This window comes from Hyaena hyaena, unplaced genomic scaffold (assembly GCF_003009895.1).
Source record: "Hyaena hyaena isolate Hyena2069 unplaced genomic scaffold, ASM300989v1 scaffold_615, whole genome shotgun sequence".
Classification (NCBI taxonomy): Eukaryota; Metazoa; Chordata; class Mammalia; order Carnivora; family Hyaenidae; genus Hyaena; species Hyaena hyaena.
Window position 1 is genome coordinate 923,001 of NW_024081248.1, and position 27,205 is coordinate 950,205.

The 27,205-nt window shown below is 41.5% G+C and overlaps 1 protein-coding gene across 3 annotated transcripts in view; it reads right to left on the reverse strand.

Annotated features, from left to right (window-relative positions):
• Positions 1–249: 249 nt before the first annotated feature.
• Positions 250–27,205, reverse strand: part of CDK15 (cyclin dependent kinase 15) — a 79,247-nt gene continuing 52,291 nt past the window's right edge. For 2 of the 3 annotated variants that reach the window (XM_039257409.1, XM_039257408.1), the window contains exons 11-13: positions 18,727–18,775; positions 12,237–12,376; positions 250–347 (exon numbers count right to left, since the gene is read on the reverse strand). In XM_039257409.1, coding sequence (XP_039113340.1) covers positions 250–347; positions 12,237–12,376; positions 18,727–18,775 — 287 coding nt within the window. The remainder of the gene's footprint in view (positions 348–12,236; positions 12,377–18,726; positions 18,776–27,205) is intronic. The other variant, XM_039257410.1, reaches the window with a different exon arrangement.

Here is a 27,205-nt window from a genome sequence, read left to right on the forward strand (position 1 = left end):
GAGTGAGAGAGACAGGAGATGCACATTATCATCCTCCCTGTGACCCAATGTGCCCAGAAGAGGCTAGGCCACCTGTCCTAGACTGGGAAGAAAGAGCCAGACACAGCAGTGGTGCTCTGAATCTGTGAACAATGTTCTCTCCACCTGGCAGTGATGACTGTTCAATCCCACCCATAAGGAGGCTCACTGTTGGGACCACTTACCTGAAAGGAGGTTGGTGATGTTGCCCCCTCTTTTTACCAACATTTGCTAAACTGGGCTGGGAGGTGACCTTCCTGGTAGGAGACCAAAAAGGTCACACATTTCTGGCTTTAGCCTCATTCCTGAAACTGTAAACAAAGACTCCTCTGTAGGAAGGAAAAGAGAAAAGCACAAACATATTATTTCCTGGAATCTTTCATGGTGTATTTTTTATGTCTGTTGTAATATTTTTCACCTGAAGAGACATCAAAACATGAGGCAGGCTTACCCACCAATAATTTATACTGACTCATGGATAACTTGCTTTACTGAATCTACTAATAGTTGCCAAATGCCTCTCATTTGATTCAGTTCAACATATATTTACCAAAATACTTGGGAAAGGTGTTATGCTAGGTGTTATGCTATCCTGTTGATCCAAAAACAGGAATAGACCTGGGGACAGACACACACTGACAAACAAGGACTGAAAGTGAGGTGCAAACAAAGAATTATGACAGTCGCTCTCCTACATCTCCCAGGAAGCACAGGAAAGGCATGGACAAGCACACTGGGGGCCCATGAAGGAGGTTTATATTTTGAGCAGGTAGCGAATTCCAGGGTGGCTATTGCTGGCTGGGGATCAGCATGAGCAAAGGCAGGGAGGAAGGAAAGTGTTTGAGAGAACTGCAAAGTAATCTTGAATGGTTAGAGCAAGACAGACTAGTAGATAAAGTTGGAAAAATGAGTTGGAACCAGATGGTGAAGGGAGTAATATCAAGCCAAGGAGTCTGGATAAGGGTCCCAGTGATGGTAGGTGATGAGTATCATGCTGGGGCTAGTTGTATTTTGGAAAATCCTAGTGTATTCATTACATCAGGCAATCTATTTAATAGACTCTATGGTACAACTTTTGTAAATTATATATAATGTATACACACACACACTCACTGCCTTTGCCATCTGATTTATGTATTGGGTTAGTTTAGTATGCTGGGAGTTTGCATTTTTATAAATGCCTGTGTTTGTTAAGTGTGTATGGTTCCTATGTGCTTATTACACTAAAGTTATAGGTCAAGTTCTCCCAAAGTAAACATTTTAAAGGACTCATCTGCAAAATGGGGATGATATAACTTCCTAGAAGTTGCTGTAAGTTTAAAGGAGATAATATATGCAAAACATCTTGGGTTCTTGATACACAATATCAAGAAAAAATATTTATTTTTTATTTTTTGTAAAGTATAATCACTTTATTATACTCATGATCTTGTGAGACAAGAAGTTGGACAGAGTTTGTGCTGGGCAATCCCCCACTCCATGTGGCATCAACGGAGGTCACTCATTGATATGTTGCTATGGATGGGCTGGTGTGAAGGACTTAAAAAAGATTTACCAAATTCTAGAAAACTAAAAGGAATAGCTAGGCTTAGCTGGGAATTTCCCATTATAAAACTAAAAACTCTGTGGAAGATACTGTTAAAATGTTAAGAGAATGAAAAGACAAACCATCAATTAGAAAATATTTTCAAAACGCATGTCTGATGGAGTAGCAGAATAATACACTCTTGACCTCCTCCCAGAAATGTTCATGTCCTAATCTCTGAAACCTGTGAATGTTATTTACAACAAAAATGGGGCTTCAAAAATGTCATCTATAAGCTCCTTGAGATGGGGAGAATATCCTAGATTTTCTAATAAGGATATTCTAGAAGATCTTTAAAAGCAGAAAGCCTTTCCTGATAGTGTACAGGGAGTCTCCTACAGAGCCTAGAAGAAGGAATTATAGCCATGCTCACACCGTGATTTCAGCCCAGCAAAACCCTTGTAAGACTTCTGACACACAGAACTATAAGTTAATAACCATTTGTTGTTATAAGACTACTAAGTTTGTGACAATTTGTTATGGAAGCATAACACAGTATATTTTTAATAACTAGTAGCCTTTGTTACAGACTATCAGCATAGATAGCATCTGGGAAAAATAGCAAGAGGCAATAGCCACATTGTTACCAAAGCACATCCACAAACCTACTCAGGGCATCCTTTCATTGGGCATCACTTTTCCTAGGCTGACAATGTACGCAAACCTGGGTGGCTCTAAATATTACACAGTTTGGGGCGCCTGGGTGGCTCAGTCATTTAAGCATCTGACTTCTGCTTAGGTCATAATCTCACCATTCGTGAGTTCAAGCCCCACATTGGGCTCGCTGCTGTCAACATAGACTCCACTTTGGATCTTCTGTCCCCCTCTCTCTCTGCCCCTCCTCTACTCATTCTCTCTCTCTCTCCCCCTCTCTCCTGCCCTTTCCCTTTCTCTCTCTCCCTCCCTCTCTCTCTCTCTCTCTCTCTCTCTCAAAATAAATACATAAACTTTAGGGAAAAAAAAATACTTGACAACTTAACAAGAAGAGAAGATTCTAGCTTTGGCACACCAAAAGCATAAGATGCCTCAATAATATTGTTTGCCGGAGGCCGCTAACACCCAAAGAGAAGAAATGAATCTGCAGGGCCGTCTCTGCCTCGCTTGGCCTAGACATCTGCCTTCGAGGTCATGAGTAGTCTGTGGCCTTGAGTGCTTGGGTTTGGAATTACACATTTGCTAGGCTATAAAGGGGAGGCATCAAGTTTCATTGGGACACAGGATACATTTATCACAGGTACATTATAATACATAATTTTGTATTCTACTTTTTTTCTAGCTCATGTGATAGCATAAACAAACAGCTAAAATAAACAGTGTATACACTTCACAGATTATTCTCTTATCAACGCAAAATGAAACCACTTTGGGAATTTCCCTCAGAGAGAAGTGTCCCCTTGCCTTGGGGATAATGGTATGAAGATTTCTCTCAGGCTTCCTTGTCCTTCAAAAGCAGCAGCACCTGAAAAGCCAGGAAGGAGGGAGGAGGGAGAGAGAGGAATAGGTAAAAAAAGGAGGGGGAGGAGAAGAAAGGGAAAGAAGGAAAAGTGAGGGAGGCCAAAGAAGGGGAGAAGAAGAGGAAGAAGGAGGAGGAATCAGAGGCAGAGTAAAAGAGGAAGGCAGAAGGGGAAGAAAGAGGGGCACCTGGGTGGCTCAGTTGGTTTAGCATCTGACTTCGGCTCAGGTCATGATCAAATGGGTTCATGAGTTCAAGCCCTGCATAGGACTCTCTCTGCTTAAGATCCTGTCTCCCTCTTCTCTCTGCCCCTCCCCCCTCAAAAAATAAAACATTTTAAAAAAGGAAACAGATATTTATATGAAAAAAAAAGAAAGGAAGAAAGCAGAGAGAAAGGAGGGAATTGGGAGAAAGAAGGGAGAGAGGGAGAAGAGGGAGACAGGAAGGAGAGAGAGACAAATTCTCTGGTGGAACAGTGTTGGGAAAACAACCAGTTAATCAAAGGGATTCCTATTTGGTCATGGACTGCCTGACTCTCCTTCCCGACTCATAGAAAAAGAAAACAAGAGCAAGAAAAAAAAAAAAAAAAGGAAGAGAGAAAGAAAAAGAGAGAAGGAAAAAAGCAGCAGAGCGGTTCTGCAGAAATCTCACAGATGCAAAACCTTCCATTCTACTGACTCCTCATTAGCTTACTGAAGCTGACAGCGTAATTATCACAGCTGCTTCGCAGTTAGAATAAATAAATACGAAAGTGGGTGTTTAAAATTTTTTGAGAAGGGAAATTCAGTCATCTAGACAGTCAGTAGGACAAGTTTATTTAAAACTTTTAGATTCTTATGTATTTAGATCATTTCGGAATGAGATAATGAGATAGTTGTCTTTCAGTCTAATTGAGTTCCTAAGCTCCTGGCTGTTGGCTGTCACCCCTTTCAAACTTTGCTTTAACTTTCCTTCCTTTAGAAATCTGATCCTGGTGTCTCCATTTACTCTTCCTGGGCTGATAACCTGGTGAAGGCTGGGTGCACTGGAGTGCAGAAAGTGACTTAATGGGATTGAGGAGCTAAATAACCTTTCACAGGAAACAAGATAATCAAATCTCTTTTACTTGCCTGTAATGGCTAAAAGAGAAAGCACGAGCTGAAAAGAAAGCTGGGAAATTAAACCATCATTTCAAAATGTCTTGTAATTTCCCAGTCACGTGGTTTTTTGCACTGCTCTTACACATTGTCAATCCATCAGCTGGAGTTGCTTAGTGCATTTAATTATTCAGAGTGCACACAGCCTCGTGACTACACAGTAATTTTAGCTCATGTGTATGTATATAGGCTTCGTATCTTCAAAGCCCAAAGGATCACACAGTACTACTTTACGTTGAAGTTGCTAACTAACATAGAGTGCACTTAAAACTCTGATTGGGGGCACAGCACACATGCATTTCCGATTAAAGCAGATGATCTTTCCTTTTAAAATTAATTAGTGCCTATTTATCTTTTCCTTTCCCTCCCACCTCTCATTCTCCTAGGACCACATTTATGTGAACCCTTACATTCAGTGAGTTAAAAGCTTTATAAAATAAACATTCTGTCAATCTGGGGTAAAGGAAACTAATGTTAACCCATTGTGCAGACTGAGAAATTGAGGTTTATGAAGGCCAATAACACATGCTATGTTGGAAAAAAAGAAGATAACTCAGGTCCTTTAATTCTCAGTCAGGAGCGTGGACTCCCAATACCATTTGCCTCACCTCAGTCTTTTAAACAATAAAGGCAATACAACATCAACATTAAAGAAAACTTTGAAAAAGGAAAAAAGTTACCCACAATCCCCCTTGTGCTCTTTCAGTTTTATTGATATGCATAATACATGTTTGCAGGTATATTAAAATATGCAATTTTGTATCCTTTCTTTTAGCTCATGTCATAATAGCATAAACATTTCCGTATTACCTAACACTCCTGTGAATTTCTTTTCTTTTCTTTTTTTTTTAAGTTGACTCCATGCCCAACGGGGAGCTTAGACTCAGGACCCTGATATCAAGAGTCACATGGGCTCTACTGACTGAGATGGCCAGGTGCCCCGCCCCTTCTGTGAATTATTTTAAATGGTTACATAGTACTATATGCTGAGTCAATATAACATTTTCCAACCTGTTTTCTAGTATTGACTATTTAGAATGTTTCTTTTATTTTTGTTATATTTTTTAAGATAAAATTATAGAAAACACTGCAATGAACTTTTATGCATCTTTTTTCCTTCCTTCTTTCTTTTTTTGGGGGGGGGTTCAATTGTTTCTTTGAATAATTTTTGGAAACTAAAGTGTAGGGTTGAAGGTTGTGACCATTTTTAAGGTTCCCGATATGTGTGCCATAATGCTTTGCAAAGGTTGCTCCAATTTACAACACCACCAGCAGAATATCATTTTACCACAATCTCACTAACACTGGGAGTCATTAGGTTGAGGGAAAAATTAACTACTTTAACAGTTATCTGTATTTATTTAATCACTGTTAAGGCTGTCTTTTTATTCCATATGTTGGTACGCTTTTTTTGTTTTCCTTATGTGAATTGCTACTTTGTGCCTTTTCCCATTTTTTTGTTGGACTCCTGAAATTACTTTATAAAATTTAATGAGTTATAGTAAAACAAAAAAGAACCAACATTGATTAACAAATCTTAAAACCCAGAGCATTTGGTTGACTCAGTCAGTTAAGTGTCAGACTCTTGATTTAGGCTTAGGTCATCCTCTCATGGCTGTGAGATTGAGCCCTAAATTGGGCTCTGCCCTGGGCATGGAGCCTGCTTAGGATTCTCTCCCTTCCTCTCCTTCTGTCCCTCCCCCTCATGCACATGTGTGCTCTCTCTCAAAAAATAAAAAGTCTTAAAACCCAAGGGTGACTGTGGATTATAAAACAAACAAAAACAAAAAAGAAAAGAAAAGAGGAACAGAAACTAAGACAAAATGACATTGAGGATTAAGGAAGTGGTGAGGGATATCTCTATTAAACATAAAATTGAACCTTCTTAATTGTGAGATATTAAATATGTTACCTGGGGACAAGTGGAGTCTTTCCTGGGAGGCTCTAAAATAAACATAGAGCATAAGACAGTGGAAAGGTCACAGGGCTGGGAGTCATGACCTTGGTTCTAATCCTCATTTTGCTACTAAGTTCCCATTGATGGTTACCAAGCAGCAATGAATAGTAGGAAGAGTGGCTTCGGTGACCTAAAGTCAAGCCTGGGCTCTCCCACTTACTAGATGCATGACTTTGAGCAATTTCTTTAGCCTCTTTCAGTCCCGATTTTCTGATATGTAATGTGAGGATAATAACTCCAACCTTACAAATTAGTCTACAAATTGAATGAGAATTTGTGTAAAGCACATAGATGCCCAATAAATGACAGCCACTATTATTCCCAGGGAGTCAGGGACTCAGTCTGTATAATGAAGATATGGAATAGCAAGTCTCTGAAATCCTTTTCCACTCCAAGAATCTCTAACTTTTCCCTCTCTTCCCAGCATCTCTTCTCATGTACTGGAATCTCTTGAGGACAGCTCTGAGCATAGAAGGTAAGGAAGTGTGTTATGGAGGATACATTTTAATTTCTTGCTTCTTAATGTACTGCCTACATATCAAATAATGAAGGATTTGAAAGGTTAGAGAAGGCGGTCTGAGTTAGGTTACAAACTCCTGAAGGCAGAAAAGAGAGACCTGGCTCAGAATCTGCCTTCCCTCCTCCCATCCCCTGAGAACTGGCCTCAAGAATGACAAAATATTCGGGGCGCCTGGGTGGCTTAGTCGGTTAAGCGTCCGACTTTCGCTTAGGTCATGATCTCGCAGTTTGTGGGTTTGAGCCCCGCGTCAGGCTCTGTGCTGACTGCCAGCTCAGAGCCTGGAGCCTGTTTCAATCTGTGACTCCCTCTCTCTCTGACCCTCCCCTGCTCACGCTGTCTCTCTTGCTCTCTCCTAGAAATAAATAAAACATTTAAAAAAAAAAAAAGAATGACAAAATATTCTGGTTAAATTTTGAATGACTAGACAATAGAAGCAAGAACAAAATGGATTTGAAATTAGCATATAAAGAATGAAACTAAATTTTACTAGTACATGTTAAAGAATGTTTAAACTGGGACACCTGGATGGCTCAGTTGGTGGAACATGTGACTCTTGGTTTTGGGGTTATGAGTTTGAGCCCCACACTGGGAATTTTTTGCTTTAAAAAAAAAAGAGAGAGAATGTTTAAGTTATTGCAACAAGCCATAAAAACCATGATGGATTATGAGTCAGGGTTGTGCCACTATTATTAAAAAGAGGACAACTTCACTATGATGTTAGATGGTATTAAGCGGAGAATGACATTCTACTCCCTGGATGTCATTCCTCTTCAACCATCCAGACCCCTCATTTTGAAGGACCACCCACAAAGGCATCCTGGGTCCTCACAGCTGGAGTTAATCTCACTTCCTTTGAATACCCAGAGCACCTTGCACTAGATCTGTGGGTGTTTATATAACTGTCTCATTTCCTTAAGGACTATAAGCTATTTGAGGACAGACTCCATGACTAATTCCTTTTTGTATCACTCAGTATCATACTAATGACCCTCCGTAAATCTTTAATGAATGAACTGGAACATAATTCTCCCACTATGTTAGAAATCTGAGTCTACAGTGGGTCCATAGTCTCAGAGATCAGCAAAATAATTGGAAGGTTCAGAACAGAATAATGAAACAGAATGATTAAAGAGTGAGAGAGGCTGAATCTATACTGGGGAGAAGGGAAGTCAAAGCCACTCAGCCTAGAAAAGTGATATCACTTTGGAAAGTGATATCAAGGGATCTTCAAATCTATTAAAGAGATAATATTAAAAGAGGCCTGAAATTCTTTTGTTGGAGCAAAACAAAAAAATTACCCAGATGTTAATGGGGTAATATGGATAAGGCCTGCTAAAGAACTTCCAGAGGATAGACACTAGGGTGGTATGACATACTGGAGGGGTAAATGCCTTGCCTTCTGTATGCCTGCAAAGGAAGAAAACATTTGATGAGGAAAAAGACCCTGGTAAGCTGTTTTTGCAAAAATTACTTGTGAAACAATTGTAAGCTTTCAAGTTTCAGGATTTTTTTTACTAAGATGTTGAAACCTGTTTTAAAGGAGAAGGGGGATTTATTCCAGGAAGGAATGAGACTCAAGTCTGGGATTTGGAAAGCAAAATGGGACCAACCCACAGAGAGAGACAGCCTTTGATGTCCTGACGATCGAGGACCGAGGCTTAAGGACCAGACTCTTAAATCACGTGGCATTTACTGCCCCAGATTAAAAAAAAAAACAAAAAACTTTTGTGGATCAGTGTCTGTGGTTCAAAATGGCTAGATTCCAAAATCAGTCTTAACTTTCCAAGGGTAACATTTGGAAGGCTCCTTGCAAGAACGGAGTGGAGCCAGTTTCTAGAAAGGGCAGCTTAATGATTTTCTACTCTCCCCATCCCCAAATCATTAAACAGTGTTCCTTTCCCAGAGCCCAAGTTCATGCTGAGGGCAAAGGGAATTAAACGAAGAAGCTGAACCTGCAGCTAAGATTAGAGAGTTGCCAAGGACCTAATTTTAGGTCCTCACTGCCCCAGCTGACATTCTGTGCTGCTGGCTCAGCTGTGCGGACCGCAAGTGTGGCCGTGAGCTGGCGGCTGAGAGGGGCGAGCATCTCCCCTGCCATCTGCAAAAGCAATTAGTTTGCTGTTGGGTGTGTTTTGAGAGAGACTACCAATAATTTCCCCATCAACAAATGTTTCTTCAGGTGTTCAAGAGTCAATAAGGGAAAATGTCAGCGCTTGCCAGAAGTTCCCACATTCTTGCCATTCTAATATTCATGCTTCTCCACTTAAGAGTGCTCCAAAAGGGAACTAATGTTGGAAACCCTGAATTTCATGGCAAGTAACCCCCTGCTTTCCTCTGGCTATAAGCATACTGCCATGATCCAGAGAAAGTGTTGTATGGGATGACTCAAGTTTGGGGAAATAGACATGGGTAGATGGGAACAATTCTTGCGCATTGTGGGAAGTCTCTCTGCCACTCTTCCACTGGGATTTAGGCCGTCCCTCCACGCTTCACATATTTCTCAGCCACAGGTTTCATGCTCAAATTGTCTTCTTCAGAGGGCAAACAATAAGAGCTGGCATCTCTCAGATCAAAGGGGAAACAGAATATATTTTAAAGTGACAACTTTGTTATCCTGCAACCAGAATAAGCCAGAATAATAAAATGATATAAATATAAGCTCCTAAATGATTCCATACTGAAATGCCACCAGAGAACAAAATTTCTTGCATAATTACAGCAGGGAAACTCTCTTTACAAACCACTCACAAGAGCATGTCTTATTTTTGCACAATTCTTATGCCTGGGGCAGCCCACCACAGAGACAGAGATTCTGTGTCCCTGCAGGTTGGGAACTGTGATAACTGTCTGGGGCTCTCTGTCCACAAAGGAGGCTCTTAATAAAGGCTAACTGCCATTGGCAATGTAAAAGTAGGCTGGCACTGTTAAGCCAAGGGGGTGCATCCCTGAGTAGATATGTACTTGGTAAGGGCCACTGCTGTCAAGGTGCACAGATTGGCTCCAGCTGCTCTCTCTCCTCCTCTATTTTTCTTTCCTATTTTCCTGATAGCCTTGCTTTTTCTTTCTACTTGTCCCATGTCCTATCTATCTGTTGGTCTGTCTCTAAACCTATTTCTGCACCCCCTCCCTCATGCACACACACACACACACACACACACACACACACACACAATCCTGCCACCCCCCCTTCCCTGTCTCTTGGCACTGGCCCTTTCATCTTCTCCCTCGGGGATTCGAGATGTCGCTGCAGGAAGTGCTTGTCGGCCGAGGCAGCAGCAGCAGAGCCCTGTGGCTTTGACAAACCTCATTTAATTGGGAGGAAGCCAGGAGAATTTGAAAGAACTGAAACATCCACGAAACTCCTTTTATCAGGCATAATTTAAACTCTGCATGGAAAAACCCCTATATGTATAAAGAAAAGTCAACTTCCCTCCTGCTGTGAGCACTCCTCAGCTCCCCCCCAGCGCAGGCAGGCTCCTGCAAGATTCCATCTTTTCATTTTTCTAAAAGTGTCAAAGTAGATTTAGGCTCTGTGGCTGGGTGAACAGAGAAGGAATACAGATGGGTCTCTCTCTTCTACCCGCACATGGGTGTGCATGCTAACACACACACACACACACACAGCAGAGTCCCTCTGTTGGTGGCTTTGCTTCAGATAGCCAAGAAGAATCAAAACCCGAGTTTCTAACAACACATCAGTTTGGACAATGACTGTTTCTTCCTAATTACTGTTCATCAGGTGAAAGCTTATGCCCAGAAAATTTTGAAAGTCCCCAGTGGTTCTCAGTATGTAGAATAATAGATCCTGGATGAGGACCAATGAAGGAGTTTCTTTAAGTGGAGAGAAGGGAGTGTGAGTGTGTAGGAGTGTGAGGGTGTGAGTATGTGTGTGCGTGCACACTCCTGAATGTGGATATTTGCCTGAAGTGGTAGTTAGAAAGCCTGGGCCCAAGAGAAGAAAGCTAAAGAGGGCTCTAGGGGCTCAGATCGGGGACAGTGTATCAGGATGAGAGTAGGGGAGCAGATGAGGGTACAGTGGGAATGAGGGTCCTGGAAAGCGGGTAAGAAGTGTAGTTGCCTGGAACATCTTTTGTTCCACACATATGCCAGTGTCCCTACCCTCCTTCCACATTCCAATCCAGATTCACCTCCAGTCCAATCCATCTCATGTGAGTTATTCTAATTCTTCCAAAGAATTGCCTTTAGCATACACATATCCTCAGAACATCTGTGGCTGATTATGTACAGACTTGAGCTGTTTAGATATGATTTGTGCTAATATGTGTACAAAGGTGCCCTGTTTCCTCTTCCTCACCCTCTTTTCCTCCCACACTGTAGGATCCTTGCGGTCAAGGACAAGCCTCTTTCTTCCCTCAATTTTTATAGCACTTAATATGTTCTTGACACTTAATGGCGACTTAATAAATACTGATGACTAACTCTTCCTACAGGGTTAAGTAAGACATTAACCCCAGTTTATGATTATGATTATTTTTGGAGATCCTAAATAACTCATTTTAATAATGAAATGCCTCAAGAAGTCCCAATCTAAGAGTTCTGGGCTGAGGCAGGACAATGTCCTATTTGCGTAGGGCTGCGTTTGCAGACCATGGAGCTTTTGGCTGGACCATATGTCTAAGCCCCTTGGGCAGCAGCTCTCTCCTCTGTCCTTGTTGTCACCCCTGCATGCCTTCTTAGTGCCCTCTTCCCAGCCGGAGTCCCTATACCTTCCTTATTAGCCTTCTTTACTCCTGCTTAGGGCTTCTGAAACTTTTTTTCAGTTGAATGGTGGATGTTTCCAGAGAAACTCTACCTAAGCATGGTCCCCCCCAAATAGCCAGGCCATGACCACACTGCCCACATCCTCTGCCTAGCCCTTCCTGGCCACATTCTGAGAAACATGAGGAGAGCTCCAGCCACATGATCCCTCAGCAGATTTCGGATTTGGAGGATGACTTCAGGCCCAAGCAGCAAGGCTGATTTCAGGGTAACTTGTGTTTCCCCGTGGGCATCCGGCCTGGGAGGACACCCCCCTCCCCACAGCGCCCCACCCCAGTACTTCCTTCAGCAGCATCAAATTACCAATCGAGACAGGCCAGCTCTCCTCATGTGACATCTCCATGTCACCTATCATCTTACCCTCTATGGAGAGAGAAGGGGGTTGTTACAAACTTTGGTTTTGCTTCTCCTGGCAGATGCTAGCGAAAACAAACAACTCAGAGGCAACTTTCATCTCATCCAATTTCTAAGAGTGTATATGTGAAATGTTTGGATCATTACAAGGAGGTCTGTGTCACTTCAACCCACCAGTGCTTTTCAGTTTTAGAGAATCTCATAGAAAACTCAGGCAAGATTGGGTCCCCTCTTGCTTCTCCCAGGCACACTGATCTCTAGGCTCATTTCTGGTTGCAAATTCTGATTCTCCAGTGCTTGGAGAAGACGCTTAGACACTGAGATTTACACATGTGCATGTACATACACATGTGTACTCTCTCTCTCTCTTTCACACACACACACACACACACACACACACACACACACACACACACACACGGTCCCTCACTCACCATCAGGGAGCTGGTGCAGCTGAGCAGGCAGGGCACTGAAATAGTCATGAACCAGTGCTTCCTGGGCAGAAACTCGGTCTCTAGGAAAGCCTTTCAGCATTTGGGAGGCCAGGTCTTCAGCTTCAGGAACCCTGCCCAACCTGGAAAAGTGGAAGAGAAAAATAGTTTCTCCAGAGGTCTTCCTTCTGAGAAATAGAGGGGGAAAGAAGAAAAGGAGAGAAAAGGAGAAGCCTAGAAGTGTGTTTCAGGTAGAATATCCTGGGATTAGTATAATTGATGGCAAGCGGAAAAATAATACCCGCACAGGTACTCTTACCTATCCTCAGTATGCTCTCATTCAGCTTCTACCTCTCCACTGGCTCTGGGTACCACGTACATACATAAAGGACCCAGAAATATCATTATAGAAGCAGAAACATGTAATTAAGGATGCTTCTATGAGCGACAGTGCCCACCAAACAGAAAAGCCCAATTTGACATATGTTCCGAGGGCAAATCCTGGAGGGGAGGGAGGAAAAGCAATTTTGGAAGGTGACACTTGGGTGGAAAATACCCCTATTTACAGTGTTCCTGAAGCTCAGCTTCTAGGATATTACTTAAGAAGTTTGCTTGGTTTCCTGCTGAGATGGAGCATAGAAAGAGAGATAATGAAGTGTCCAAATTACAGTAAGGACAGATCCTCAAGTTGATCTGTGTTGAATTGTAAATTTGGAGATGAGCAAATCTTTTAGTTGAGCAAGTACTATATGCTAGTAGGTGGTTGGCTGTGGAAGATACAGGGAAGGATCTGCCTTCTGGCAGTTTGGACTAGAGGGAGTCAGACACTAACCAAATTATCATAGAGATACATAATTACCTGTGAAGAAAAAGCCCAGATATCTGACTTAGAGTCAGAGCTGGTCAGGGAAGGCTTCCCTGAGAAGGAAGCATTTGAGCTGAGAGTGAAGGAATTAGGGCAAGGGAGGGGCAGGCTGTGCAGGCTGAGATCTGTGGTGCTCACACAGACCCTGGGATTAGAGGGAGAAGAGTGAGTTTAAGGAAGGGAAGAAAGGCCAGTTGGCTGGCCTGGGACAGAGCGAGAGAGGGGACAGACCTGAAGCTAGGAGGGTGGTAGGGGCTGAGCCTGCAGGACTTATGAGTCTTAATTTTCTTATTCACTTAGAGCATTTGAAAGTCTTTGCTTTTCTAGTGCCAATCATTTAAGTGCACCCATCTCTAGAGCCCACAGCCAGGTTTACAAGTGGAAAGCCACAAGACAGAAAAGTGTGCAGATTCCAGGAGGCAATTAACTGCAGGCCTGATGTCTGACATTCAGAACGAAGTTGCATGGCCACGCAAATCCCCAATTAAGCAAAAATAGATGGGCTTATTTAATGTTGAATATACATACCAACCTAAAGCAACAAAGAACTGATACCTTCCCTTTCCTGGTGCCCTGATGCACTGATGCTGGAAGTTCTGGCCCAGAGCTGTAAGCTGGCCAATTTTTGCATAAGATTTACATAAAAAAACTTTCAGGTAGCTGATTCCCATGACATAAAACTGTTTCTACAAACAGATAACTTTACCCTCAAACCTAGGAATAATTACTTCATAGACTTATGATAGAGGACAATTTGCAAATCCCCAGTCCTTGCCAATTTCCAGACTAGTTAAAAGAGAAAGGAACACGCTTGTGGCTTGAGAAAAGGCTGGAGGGTATTTTCTGCATCCAGGGTGCCCTGCCCAGGCACAGGTTTATAGGGAAAATGAAACAGGGGTTTGGAATGGGGAAGGTGATACAGATCACTAAGGTCTGATAATCAGCCTAGAAGGACGTTAAAGGAAAAATCTTGTGAAATTCTCTACCTAGTCCACTCTCACTATAGGTGGGAGGATGGGATGTGTGCCAAATTTGGGGCCTGAACCCACTCTATGAAACTCCAGGGGTGGGTGGGTAGGTGTTGATGGTGAGGGGGGCATCAGCTTCCACCTCCACACTCCCACCCCAGTGAATGGCTAGTTCTCGCAACCCTCCTACCCATTGGCTCACAATAATTGAATTGTTACAGAATTGCTCTATAGACGGGGCTTAGGAACTGCAATCTCATTGGATAAGGAAGACTAGGAAACCTACTTGAACTTGTGTTAGCATGGTATGCATACGCTTTGTATTTGGACGAGGTAGCTGGGGAAGCAGGGAAAGGCTGATAGAGCTTCTTATGGAGTAGAAGGATCTCATATAAGAAGAACTGGCCATTTTCACCACGCCAATGAAAGAAAGGAGACTAGGTACTGATCAGCAATATGAACGCTTCTTTTTTTTAGGACTTTTCTTTTCAACTAACTAGCTCTCCCCCAATCCTTCCCACAAGGTTGTATCAAGGCTTTTCCTGGCACCTCTGTTTGTTCTAGTCTTATGGCCTCCAGGCTATGACAGCTACGGCACACTTCTCTTGCTCCTTATCCCATGAGCCAAGTTCATGTTGCTCTTCCCTGTATACACCAAGTCCATGCCCTCCTGAATATGAGCCTTTACTAGCAGCACTTGTAGTGAGACTACCCCATCTGAAGAAGCGTCCTGATAATCTCTACCTTGTGATTGGCATGTTGCACTCTTATTTGGGAGCTGCAAAAAGAGCCCTAGGAATAAAAATCTTGCTTCTTTGGGCACAAATGTTAATTTATTTCCATGTTTGTATCATTCTACTTCCTTCTGCCATCTATAATATTGCTTACTATCCACTGCCTTTATCACCACATTTCTACAGCTTGCCACCTCCTCTAACTCTTGCTAGAACAAAGCTTCAATGGTTACAACCACTACTTTGGAAATCGAAGTTGGGAGGGAAAGTGACATTAACAAATGTTAATTTGCCTACCAGCATCTTTCCACATAGGCTAAATGTCAGTAAATATCATGTGTTAGGCTTGTGGTGTTAAATCCCAAACAAGCCAGGAACATCTTGCAGAGTTAGGTGAACCCACCTACCCAATTAATGGGAGTCTGTTAATAAAGACAAAAATCCTCCAATGAACACTTCCTTCTAGTAACAGTTCCAGAAGCAAGAAGTGTTCCATTGACAACATAATACATATTTATTAGAAACACTTAGAAAATGCAGAGAAAGAAAATTAAAACTGCTCCATCCTTCTGAGATAACCCCCTTCACTCAAAGATGATCATTATTGCTTTGATGTTGTTTTTCTTCTTTAGTCCTCTATTTTTAAGTGGATATATTTTTGTTTTACAAAAAAAATGAGATCATACTCTGCATGCTGTTGTAACCTACTTTTTGTACTTGACTATTTTGATCATCTTCTAGGACATAATTTTAATCGCTGCGTAGCATTCTGTTATGTGGGCATACCATAATTTCCATAGACAGACCCTTGTCAAAGTTGTTTCCTTTTTATTGGAGTGTGAGAGGCTACAATTAAAATCATGCTGTGACTCCTCAATGAGAAATTTTGTGTAACTGTGCAGTGGTTTCCTTAGTATAAATTCTGAAAATTGAAATCCCCAGATTGAAGGACATATAATATGTTCGAGTTTTTGACTAAGACTATGAGCTAGTTGTACTAATTTCCATTTCCACCAGCAGTCTGGTAGAGTTCCTTTCTCTGTGTGCACAGAAAACAAATTCATTCCAGCAGACGTGAGTTGCCACAGACTTCATCACTTATGAAAGTTGTAAAAAGAATTAAAATTGTAAACCAATCCTAAAGGAAGTGCCGGGTGTGAAGACATCCACATTTAATTTTAGAAGTCCAGAACAGAAACATAAACAATAAGAAAAAATGAAAATTGGGCTTTGTGGTTGTGTGAAGCTCCATCCACTGGCCATCACTGCACACATGTGAAATCTGGTGGTTCTCAGAGGCCTGGGGCAATAACCTTGACTTCTCAGCACAGCCTGGCTCTGAGTATAAAAATCTCCATTGCCATTACTGCCACTGACCTTTGCAGTGGAAGGTTTTATCTGCTTGCAGCTCAAGGCTGGTCATTGTTAGTTCCCCTGGGTTCTTTATTGTTTTGCCCTAGATCCATAGAAAAAGAAAAAAGGGCAGGGATTTTTTTTTCAATTTCTTTTTTCAGTTTTATTTGTTCTTATTTTGAAGTAATTTTCGGTTTACAGGAGAATTGCAGGAATAATACACAGAGTTGTATGTTTCACCTGCTTTCCCCAATGTTAGCATTCTACATAAGCATAGTCAAATTATCAAAGCTGAGCAATTACCATTGGCACAATGCTACTAAGCTGCAGGCTTTATTCAAATATCATTGGTTTTTTTCAATAATTACCTTTTTGCCATTGCTCCGGGAGAGTGGGTACTTTTTTAATGTTGCCAGTTTAGGACATGGTAAAGCAGAAACCCACAATAAGAAATATATCCAATACTAGGAAGAAACAACATCAAAGGCTGTCTCTAATTTTCCAATCAATGTAACAAGTGAGTGTGCACTTACTAGGCCCATGTTGATTGGGTCACCACCAAACCCAAGGCAATGCCCTGAGGTGCATTTATGCACAGAGGTCCATGCACAGTTCTTCTGTACCTTGCAGATATCTTGTAGAAAAGCCAGTTTTCAGCTCCTCTTTATCCATCACACTTGCAACCTGACTCAACTGACAAAGTCACAGAGACCTGTATACCGGATGAATCTGGGCTCCACTTGGCTTGGTGACTTGGGCCAAGTTACTTCACTTCTTTGAGTTTCAGTTTCCACCTCTTCGAAGTGGAACTTTGGTTTGTGAGGAATAAATGCAATAATATATTCAGCACCTTGCTAGGCACATTGCAATCATTCTGCCTAATGTTAGTTCAATGACAACGTTGTTCTCAGAGCTAAGAATTTTCTCATATGATAATATAGACCTGTGTTGTCCAATACAACTTTCCATCATGATAAAAATATTCTATTTCTGCCTCATCCAATATGTTAGCCACTACTCACATGTGGCTATTGGGCCCTTGAAATGTGTCTAGTGCAACTGAACAATTAAATTTAAATTTAAATAGCCACATGTGGCTAGTGGCTATTGTATTAAGCAGCACATCACTAGATATTGCTCCCTGATTTGAAGCCCTGAGCAAAAAGAAACCAGAAGTCTGAGCTAAGGCAAAGTTATTGTTGAGACAAGGAAATGGGCAGAGGTGGTTGGTCTTTTGTGTGGTCAGTAAAACCAGAGGGACATTCAGTGGATCCAGGTCCTGCTAGGTCTAGAAGGAAGGGTTGGTGGCGTGATAGCAGGAGGCTCGTGGCACTTTCTTCTGCTCTGCAACAGTGCCACCAGCAGCAGCAATAGGGGATTAAGGTGATTGTTAGGTTTGGAGTTACCATTTATTTTGGAAGCCAATAGTGAGATGGAGGAAAGCTCTGGGCAATGCTAAAACCCACATATCTCTAGCTGGGTCTAGGGAACCTGACTGTACAGGCAAGAGAAAGTTTGCACACCTTGAACGAAATGGTAAACAGTGGTTCCCTGGAACCTGTCTCCAAAACAATGGGGGGGGGGGTTCAGGTGATACAGTGAGCTTGAAAATAAGAGTAGAGAGTGCAGCCCTCCAGAGGACACCTGTCCCTTCCAACAAGAGATCCTTGGTAGCCCACAGCTCTATGTTCTGACCTCTTTGTGCTCTGATATTCACTCTCCAGGGAAGATTTTTAAAGCACATGAACAGTAAGTATGAAAAAAATCAAACAAAATTTGGTTGGTTTAAACCCTACCACATTTTCAGGGAAGAACAATGTTCAAATGTTCAGTTAGGATCTCTTCTCCTTCTCCCCACCTGCGAGAGTGTGTTTTTCTTTGACATTTGAGCTTGTTCCCCCTGTCTCTGATGTTTTCCTCACTGCCCTTTTTGCCTCCTCACTGAAGCAAAAAGAACAGAGCCTCGGCTAATTACTCTCAGATCAAATAATACTGGTTATTGTAATTGGTCATTGTCCGAAAACACTGAGTTCTTCTTAGCCCCGAGGTTGCCTGGCACGGCTTAGTTAGCTAACTATTCCGGGAATGTCTCTATTATCTGTTTTACTTTGTAAAAGAAACTAGGGATTTGTTGAAAGCTGGTAATAAAAGTCTGCCCTGGTCTGAGCTGAGACTGCGTGGAGAGGGCCTGGGAAAGCATGACCTCCATGAATCAAGTTGCCCCCCCCCTCCAATAGCCACTCAATGATGTTATTTGGTTTCTCTGTGTTGGAGAATAATAAACCCACTAGGTTTTCTTGCAGACCAACACTCCCTCATTCTCAGGGCCTCTGGCATGGTCGAGGGGCACAAAACAATTTTAATGACCAAACTCCCTGAAAGTAAAATGGTTCATAGAGAAAAACTAACAGACTCACAGGTGGCTGGCTCTCCCAGAGGCATCTTCCTGGGGCTTGTGGCCCCAGGGATCCAGGTGCTGAGGGCTGTGTGTTCACAGTTCACAGTGGACTGAGGTCCAGGGAAATGATCCTCTAACCCTGCTTGAAAGATAAGCTTTCCAAGTTGGTGCTTACCTGTTCCAGACGTTCTGAAGACTTTGAGGCTTAGGAAGTGAGAACCACTCTGGAAAGCACAAACAAACACATTAAAAACCAAAAATAACCCTAAATTCCCATTGTCAAAATATTATTAAAATTCTACATGCTCTTGGGGCACCTGGATGGCTCAGTCGGTTAATTCTGACTTTGGCTCAGGTCATGATCTCGCAGTTAGTGGTTCAAGTCCCATGTTGGGCTCTGTGCTGACAGCGCAGAGCCTGGAGCCTGCTTCAGATTCTGTGTCTTCCTCTCTCTCTGCCCCTCCCCTGATCACGCTCTCTCTCTCTCTCTCTCTTTCAAAAATAAATAAACATTAAAAGAATTAAGAGAAAAATTCTACATGTTCTTCTTGGTTCAGGCAAAGAGGGTTCAGGCAAAGAGGGTTCAGGCAAAGAGAGTTCAGGCAAAGAAAGTTCAGGCATCAGGTAGGCTAAGTGAGCAATGTTTAAGGCCTCTTCTCATTGTGGATTTTTATGATGCTGTGGAACGTCACTATCATGGGTTGAATTATGTTCCCCTAAAATTGGTATGTCAAGGCCCTAACCCCAACTGCCTCAGAATCTGACTTTATATGGAAATAGGTCATTGCAGTTGTAATTAGTTAAGATGAGGTCATTGGGATGGTCCCTAGCCCAATATGACTGGTGTCCTCATTAAAAAAAAAAAAAAAAAAAAAAAGGGAAAATTTGGATACAGGGTAAGAGAAGATGTTGTGAAAAGACCCAAGAAGAAGACGAAGAAGACAAGACAAGCCAAGGAGAAGGAGAGAGGCCTTGGCCTCTCAGTTGCCCTCAGAGCCCTCAGAAGGAAACAATTCTGCCAACACCTCAATTTTAACTTTTTTAAACATTTAGATATTTTTGAGAGACAGAGACAGAGCCTATGTGGGGAAAGGGGCAGAGAGAGAGGGAAACATAGAATCTGAAGCAGGATCCAGGCTCTGCATTGTCAGCACAGAGCCTGATGTGGAGCTCAAACCCATAAACTGTGAGATCATGTCCTGAGTCAAAATGAGATGCTTCATCGACTGAACCACCCAGGCAGCCCCCAACACCTCAATTCTAGCTCTAGCCTCCAGCACTGTGAGACCACAGATTTCTGTGGTTTAAGTCACTGAGTTTGTGGTACTTTGTTATGGCAGCCTTAGCAAACTAATATGGTCACCATATTCACTAAAGTCAAATGAACATTTATTTAACAACTACTGTGTGCAGAACACGTACCAAGTGCTGGGGAGAAATCAAAAGAACCCTCCCCAACCTTGTGGAGCCTACAATTCATTTGCGAGAACAAAGTGTGCATGTGTATGCACACACACACACATACATGCATAAAAAGTCACATGATGAATGATGAGGTAAAGTCTCAAAGGCTCAAAGTGGTAAAAAGTGATGGGACTAATTTTATATGTCACTTACAGTAAAAATGGAAGTGAATTCTGGCTTGAATAACTCCAAATGAATGATGATAAGACTTGTCATTTTCTTTGGAGCACTCTTTACAACATTCACATGTGAACACATGTGTTTCTATTATTCCTGGTATCAACACTATTTAACCCAAAATAAAACCACCAGAAAAGGGGACAATTTCTCATTCATTCAAGAAGTACTAACTGAATGCTTCCTCTATGCACAGGCAACAAGAGATGCTGCAGGAGCTATAAACTGATGCTCCTTATCAAATCCCTTTATTACCCACTCAAGATTGAGAAAAGAGTATTTCAGCTCTCGCTTAAAATGTTGTTTCTTCCTTATATTTTCTTGGGCCTGAAATGTAAGTGTTTTTAAAAGAGCTCTTCTTCCAGCTCTTAGAGGAATGGAATACACCAAGACTGTTTACCCAACAAAAAATTTATTCATACTTGGGCAAAGAAATGATTTTGATAATACTAGCATATTCATTGTCTGTATATGCATTAAAAAAAAGATCTGGAAGCCTGGGTGGCTTAGTCGGTTAAGCGTCCGACTTTCACTTAGGTCATGATCTCGCGGTTCATGGGTTCGAGCCCCGCGTCAGGCTCTGTGCTGACTCCCAGCTCAGAGCCTGGAGCCTGTTTCGGAGTCTGTGACTCCTTCTCTCTCTGACCCTCTCCTGCTCACGCTGTCTCTCTCTCTCTCTCCTAGAAATAAATAAAACATTTAAAAAAAATTAAAAAAAAAAAGATCTGGAAGACTATGCATCTGGTAGGGATAATGGTTCTGGGGCTTACCCCTTTACTTCTATGCTTATTTTCTTAAATGTATTAAAAAAAAAACATGATTTTATAACTTCAAAAGTTAAGTTCAATTAAAAATAGAATTTATAGTGCTAAGACTTTGTAGAGTGGAACCAGTGTTCAAAGAAAGTGATTTCCATGGAGTTTTCAAGGTCAGATGTAATCAAATGAGAACCACTTTGCTGGTGATTTACAGTCCCAGGTAGGCACAAAGGGAAGTGCTTGTATATATCACTTCTTCACTCTCTATTCAGATGATTATGCCTGAATACAACTAACCAGTAAAAATAAGAATATCTGGTATTTGTTTAGAATGTTTATTTCCAAACCACTTTTGGCTGCCTATTTACAATTCTTCTCTGGCCAAACAAAATTAAAATATTTCCTCATTCAGTCATAAATCAATTTCCAGGGGCGCCTGAGTGGCTCAGTTGGTTAAGCAGCTGACTCTAGATTTAGCCTCAGGTCATGAACTCACTGCTTGTGGGTTCGAGCCCCACACTGGGCTCTGTGCTCACAATGCCACTGAGATTCCTTTGGACCCTCTGTCTCCTCTCTCTGCCCCTCCCCTACGTGTGTGTGTGCACATTCTCTTTCTCAAAACAAAATGAAAAAATATTTTTTTAATAAATCAATTTCCAACCAACATAAGGAAATCCATTTCAGTGCCCTCCCATGTTTTGTTTTTCTGGTCCTAGAGCCCTATGCACTGTGTTTTGGGGCCTTTAGTATTTAAAGCTGTTTCTAATGTAAGTGCTGTTCTTTCACAACATAGGCTTGGAATTAGCTGAATTAGGGCTTAAATACTGAGCCTGGGGTTTGAAACTGCTGTGTCAGCCTCACTGAGACCGTAAGCAAGATAGTATAACCATGGCCAGCCTGTTTCCTAAACTCAAGTTGGAGGTCAGATTCATCCCACAAGGACAAAGTGATTCATTGAATTCATTGAGATTTGTGAGGTTGTGAATGTAAAGTGCCTGCCTCTCAGCATTAAACAAAAATAAATCCTGTTCTTCTTTTTCTTCCTTTGAGAAGTGATGAGCAATGTAAACCCTGTGTGGTTTGGACCCAGGACCTGGGTTTTGAGTCCATACCATGCCACTTACCAGCTGTGAAACCTGAGGGTATTGCTTAGGACCCCACAGGCCCATCTGCATAAGGAGGATAATTATTATTTCTGCTCCACCGAGTTGTCATGAGAATAAGGATGATTAAGTGTAATATAAGTATTTCCTCACCTTTTTGTCTCTTTTCTTTTTGCCTCTTCTCTGGTCTCATGTACCATATTTTTCTCTCTACTCTCACCTCTCAGCTATTTCTGCCTTATTGTTCTCCTTCAATAACTTGCCATTGCACTGCAGTGAAATTCTAATATGCCTTAAGCTCTAGTTCTTACAAACCCCACTCGATTTCTTTTGAATCTTCAGCGTGGACCAGAGGTGTGTTTCTTAGCTGTGTGACGTAGTCATATGAACACAGGCCCAAACACGGGTTCAAATCTCCCTCCTGCCACTTGCGAGCTCTGGGATTTGAGGGAAACTAACCTCTCTGGTTAAGTAACTCAGAAGTTTCCAAATCTGTAAAACAGGAATACTTTTCCAGTTGCTTGGGAGGATTAGATAAGATGAAGCACTTGGAATATGGTAAGGGCTTAATAAATGTTAGTTTTATTCCTTTTTTTTTTTTTTTTGTCTTGTTTTCACTTTTCATTTTGGAGAGGCAGCATGGTCTACACAGTGGTTCTCAGGCTAAGCTGTATGTTAGAATCAACTGGGAGAGTTTCGAACCAAAAGGAAACCCTGGCTCCACCTTGCAGAATCTGATTCAATGAACCTGGGGACAGCCCAGCATTGGTCTGTTATTGTGTTGTTATTGTTGTCTTTAATAATCTCCAGATGTTTCTAGTGTCCCACTAAATAAGGCAGAAGGTGCTGGTCTAGCAAGTCACCACTCATCAGTGACTTCCATACACTTCTCTGAGGCTCATTTCTCAAACAAGCTAGTTGTGAAAATTCAGTTAATCAATGTATGTAAAAATTGCAGAACATAGTGTCTGATGCATACTTAATATATTTTTCAAAGATGTAAAAGAGGATGCATGGCAAGGGAAAGATCAGTCCTCATACATTCTGCCTGAGAGTTGTCCCAGGAGGCAATGTAACATTGAATTTGAGGTTCCATATCTTGCAAGACAGTGCTTGACTCTCTTCCCCCATCTGTTTTGTAGCTACAGTAGCTGAAATGGGGGGATTGATGTGTCCAGGGTACGATCAGTTTGCTATTTTGAAGCACAGCTAAAGCCCAAAGCTTGCAACCTGCCCGCCCCCCCATCCCACCCCCACTCTCCTGCAGATAACCTGATGCTGGATGACCTTGCCTCTCTCCCATTGATTTTTATCAGTAGTTAAGCTGCAAACGATCAATGAGAGAATGATCCACAAACAGGCATCCTACACAGCACCATTTCAAGTTTGTTTCTCTGGTTTCTGTAGCCTTTAACATAATAGGTCTATAGGTAGCTTTTTTCCCTTGTCTTTCCAAAAATGATGGTAAATCAATAGACTAAATTTTCTCCATCTCCTCCTTCTACAATTCTCTACTTTTTCTTTTGTAATTATTTTAAAAAGAGTTCTCATTTGAGTTCATTTGGAATTTGCGGTAGGAAAAGTGAAGAAAGTTGCAAAGGGAAACTTAAAATGCCAAACATATTAATTTCCAAAGTAAATGAAATAAAATTAAAATGAGGGCAGAAGTGTTGCTGCCATAATACAATAATGCATTTTTTTCTTTAAATCTTATTTCGTAAGTGAAATGAGAAAGCTCATTTCACAACAGATTCAAGTCAATAGAGATTTGCTGGTTGATTGATAAAACATCACAAGAATCATCTTGAGTCTTAGCTCAAGGTAAAACATTTTCTGGTTTCTATAGTCTTACCACAATCACCCTAAGGTTATCTTATAATGCAGCCTACTGAACTACACCTCTGGAATTTCCCAAATACAATGCATTCTTAAGATACCATATATTTAAATAGTTGATAATGTTGTTAGCCCAAGCAGTAACTTTAAAATTGCACTGCAAAAATCTGTAGCTCTTCTCTCACCTCCTCCTTAACCATACTCATGCCCTCACAGCTGCTTACTTCCTTGGTCTTTGGCTCAAGGAGTCTAAAGTTGGCGCTTCTGATGCTTTGCATTACCAGGCTTTAGATTCTGTTTGGGCTTTGTCACCAGAGTGCTGAAAGCCCATGAGGGGTGCTCCTTGGCATTGGAACCTGGCACTCCAACTCACATTTATACTTTATCACTTTTCTAACCTTGTATCAAAACTTTCTGTGGATTCTAAGAAAACATTCCATCCTCTGAAGCCTCTTCCTAAGGTAATGGTTTCTGTAGATGAAGGAGAAGCCAGGCCTTGCTCCTGGTAGGTGGAGAAGGTGAAGGGAATGGGTATAATCCAAGTCTTTCATCTCCCCGGGGCAGAGGTTCGGGAGAGTATCAGGTTTAACATCAGTCCACCTCCACAAATGATGTTTGAGCTATAGCTTGATCGTGCTTTTGGTGTGTATGGTGTTTGATGATGCATTATTTGACATTTACCACTGCTCCATAGTCTCTACAAATGTTTAAGGGCCATCACATGTGCTCAGGACTGGGAATGCACAGACACATATTGCCTGTCCCCCAGTGAGCTTATGACCATATGATTTTAGTGGTATTATGATTATTTTCATCTCCTGGTCTTCTCCAGCCCCTCTGGCTGTTCCTTCTCAGCTTCCAAAGACCCCTTTCCCTCTGCCTGACCCTTCAGGACTGGTGCCCCAGGGCTCTATCATAGTCTTCTTTCTCTTCACACTCTCCCTTGGGTAACTGAGTTCACAAGGGGGCTTCAAATATCATTTCAATCAGATTCCTTCCAATTTTGTTTTCTACATTGGACTCTTATAATCACAAGCTTGTATTTCTGATTGCTTTTTAGATATCTACATTTGATGGTCCCATAGATATCTTAATCTCAAAATGTTCCAATTTTATACTCATTACTTTCCCCACAAATCTGTTGCTTCGCTTTTCTTTTCTGTGCCAGTGAATGGGGCTCTCATTCACCCACTAGAATCCCATCAGTTACAATCTCCCCTGCACTGTAACCACCTAGATGCTTTTTAGATTTGTACCTTTCATTCCTTATTCATTGCCACTGCTCTAGTTGAGACTTGTTATTTGTCTTCTAGAATCTATTCTTTTTTTATTGATTTTTATTTTATTATTAAAAATTTTTAATGTTTATTTATTTTTTGAGAAACAGAAAAATAGACTGTGAGTAAGGGATGGGCAGAGAGAGAGGGACACAGAATCAGAAGCAGGATTCAGGCTCTGAGCTGCCAGCACAGAGCCCGATGTGGAGCTCAAACCCACAAACCATGAGATCATGACCTGAGCTGAAGTCTGAAGCTTAACTGACTGAGTCACCCAGGCACCCCAATTTTTATTTTATTTAAGATTTTATATTTAAGTAATCTCTGCACCCAACATGAGGCTTGAACTCAACCCTGAGATCAAGAGTCACATGCTTTACCAATTGACCCAGCCAAGCACCCCCATCTTCTAGAATCTAAAGCATTGCCACATTGCTTCTGGTCTCCTTGATGCATACCTGATGTCTTAGTGATTGACTTTCCTGTGCATAAGGCAGATGGACTTGAGTTCAGTTGCACCACCAATTTAATTTTACATATAGTATTCCAAGCAATTTTGTTGTTGTTGATCATGATTATTTATTTATTTATTTATTTTTATTTAAACTTTGGTTAGTTAATATACAGTGCAATATTGATTTTAGGAGTAGAATTCAGTGATTCATCACTTACATCTGACTCTCAGTGATCATCACAAGTGCCCTCCTTAGCAAGCAATTTTAAATTTAAATCCTGCCATATCATTTCCCTGTTAAAAATTATCCAATGTCTTCTCTTTGCTTATTGGTCAAAGTCCAAATCCTTAGGATGATTACAAAGAACTTCTCAATCTAGTCCCTGTCTACCTTTCCAAGTTAATCTCCAGCAATGTACCACCACAAAGCTAACATTCTAGCTTCCTTGAGCAATTTACCTGCTTGGTACAATATCAAATAAACCTTTTCTTTCTCCAGGCTCTGAGATAGCTGTCAGCACAGAGCCCGACACGGGGCTCGAACCCACAAACCGTGAGATCATGACCTGAGCTGAAGTCAGTTGCTTAACTGACTGAGCCACCCAGGTGCCCCTAAACCTCCTTTCTTATTCCTTTGTGCCCAGTTCCATTGTCTGGAATGTCCTTCCCTTATTGCTCACCTAGAGAAAGCCCACTTCATCATCTTTGAGACCCAGCTCTGTCTCTTTCTCTCAAAAAAAAAAAAAAAAAATCCCTAAATTCCCCAGGCAAACTAAGGGTGCCTTTTTCCTAGTGTTCTCAGAGGTTCCCAGGGGATGCTACTAGAATAATACTTTCCAAGTTGTATTATTTATATTTTTCCCCCTCTAGACTGTATTCTTTGAAGGTAGGTATCAATGTCTTATTTATTTTTTAATCTCCTAGTCCCTAACACCTAGCATTCATAAATATTTGTTAAATGAATGAAAAATTGATGCCTGGATAAAAAATAAAAATGAAATAAATTTACTAAACTTTATCCTTAAAATGTGAAAGTACCTCAACAGGGCCTACGTGCATGTTTTGCTCTGTGCCTTACAGAGATGGGTGGAATGAGGCACTGCCCATGAAGGTGGGGAGGGAGACTCTAGGTTGAGCCAGTTTCACAATATTTGGGATCTTAAGGCCCCTTTTCTTGGACTGGGAAGGAATATAGCAGGGTTTCATTAAAAAAATTTTTTTTACCTGCTTTCACTCATTTGCAATTTTTCCTCATCTTAACTACTTTAAGATCATCTAGTCCTTCTCAATAAAAACTAATAATTGCCACCAAATAAATTAAAGATGAGAAAACTAAAAATAAATGTAGAAACTAGAAGAAACTATTAATGAAGATCAAAGTAGGCTGTGTATCTAAATGAACTTCACTGACTGATTTAGGGGACGGGTTAATAAAGATGTTAATAGTAACTCCCCAGGAGCCTTCAGCAGCCTTGCAGAAGTGCAATGGTAATGAGCCCAATCAGGGTTCACAGATTAGCTGTAGCAAGCAAGGGCTGCCGAGTCCCAGGATGGGGACTCTATTCACATTACATTCCAAAAACAT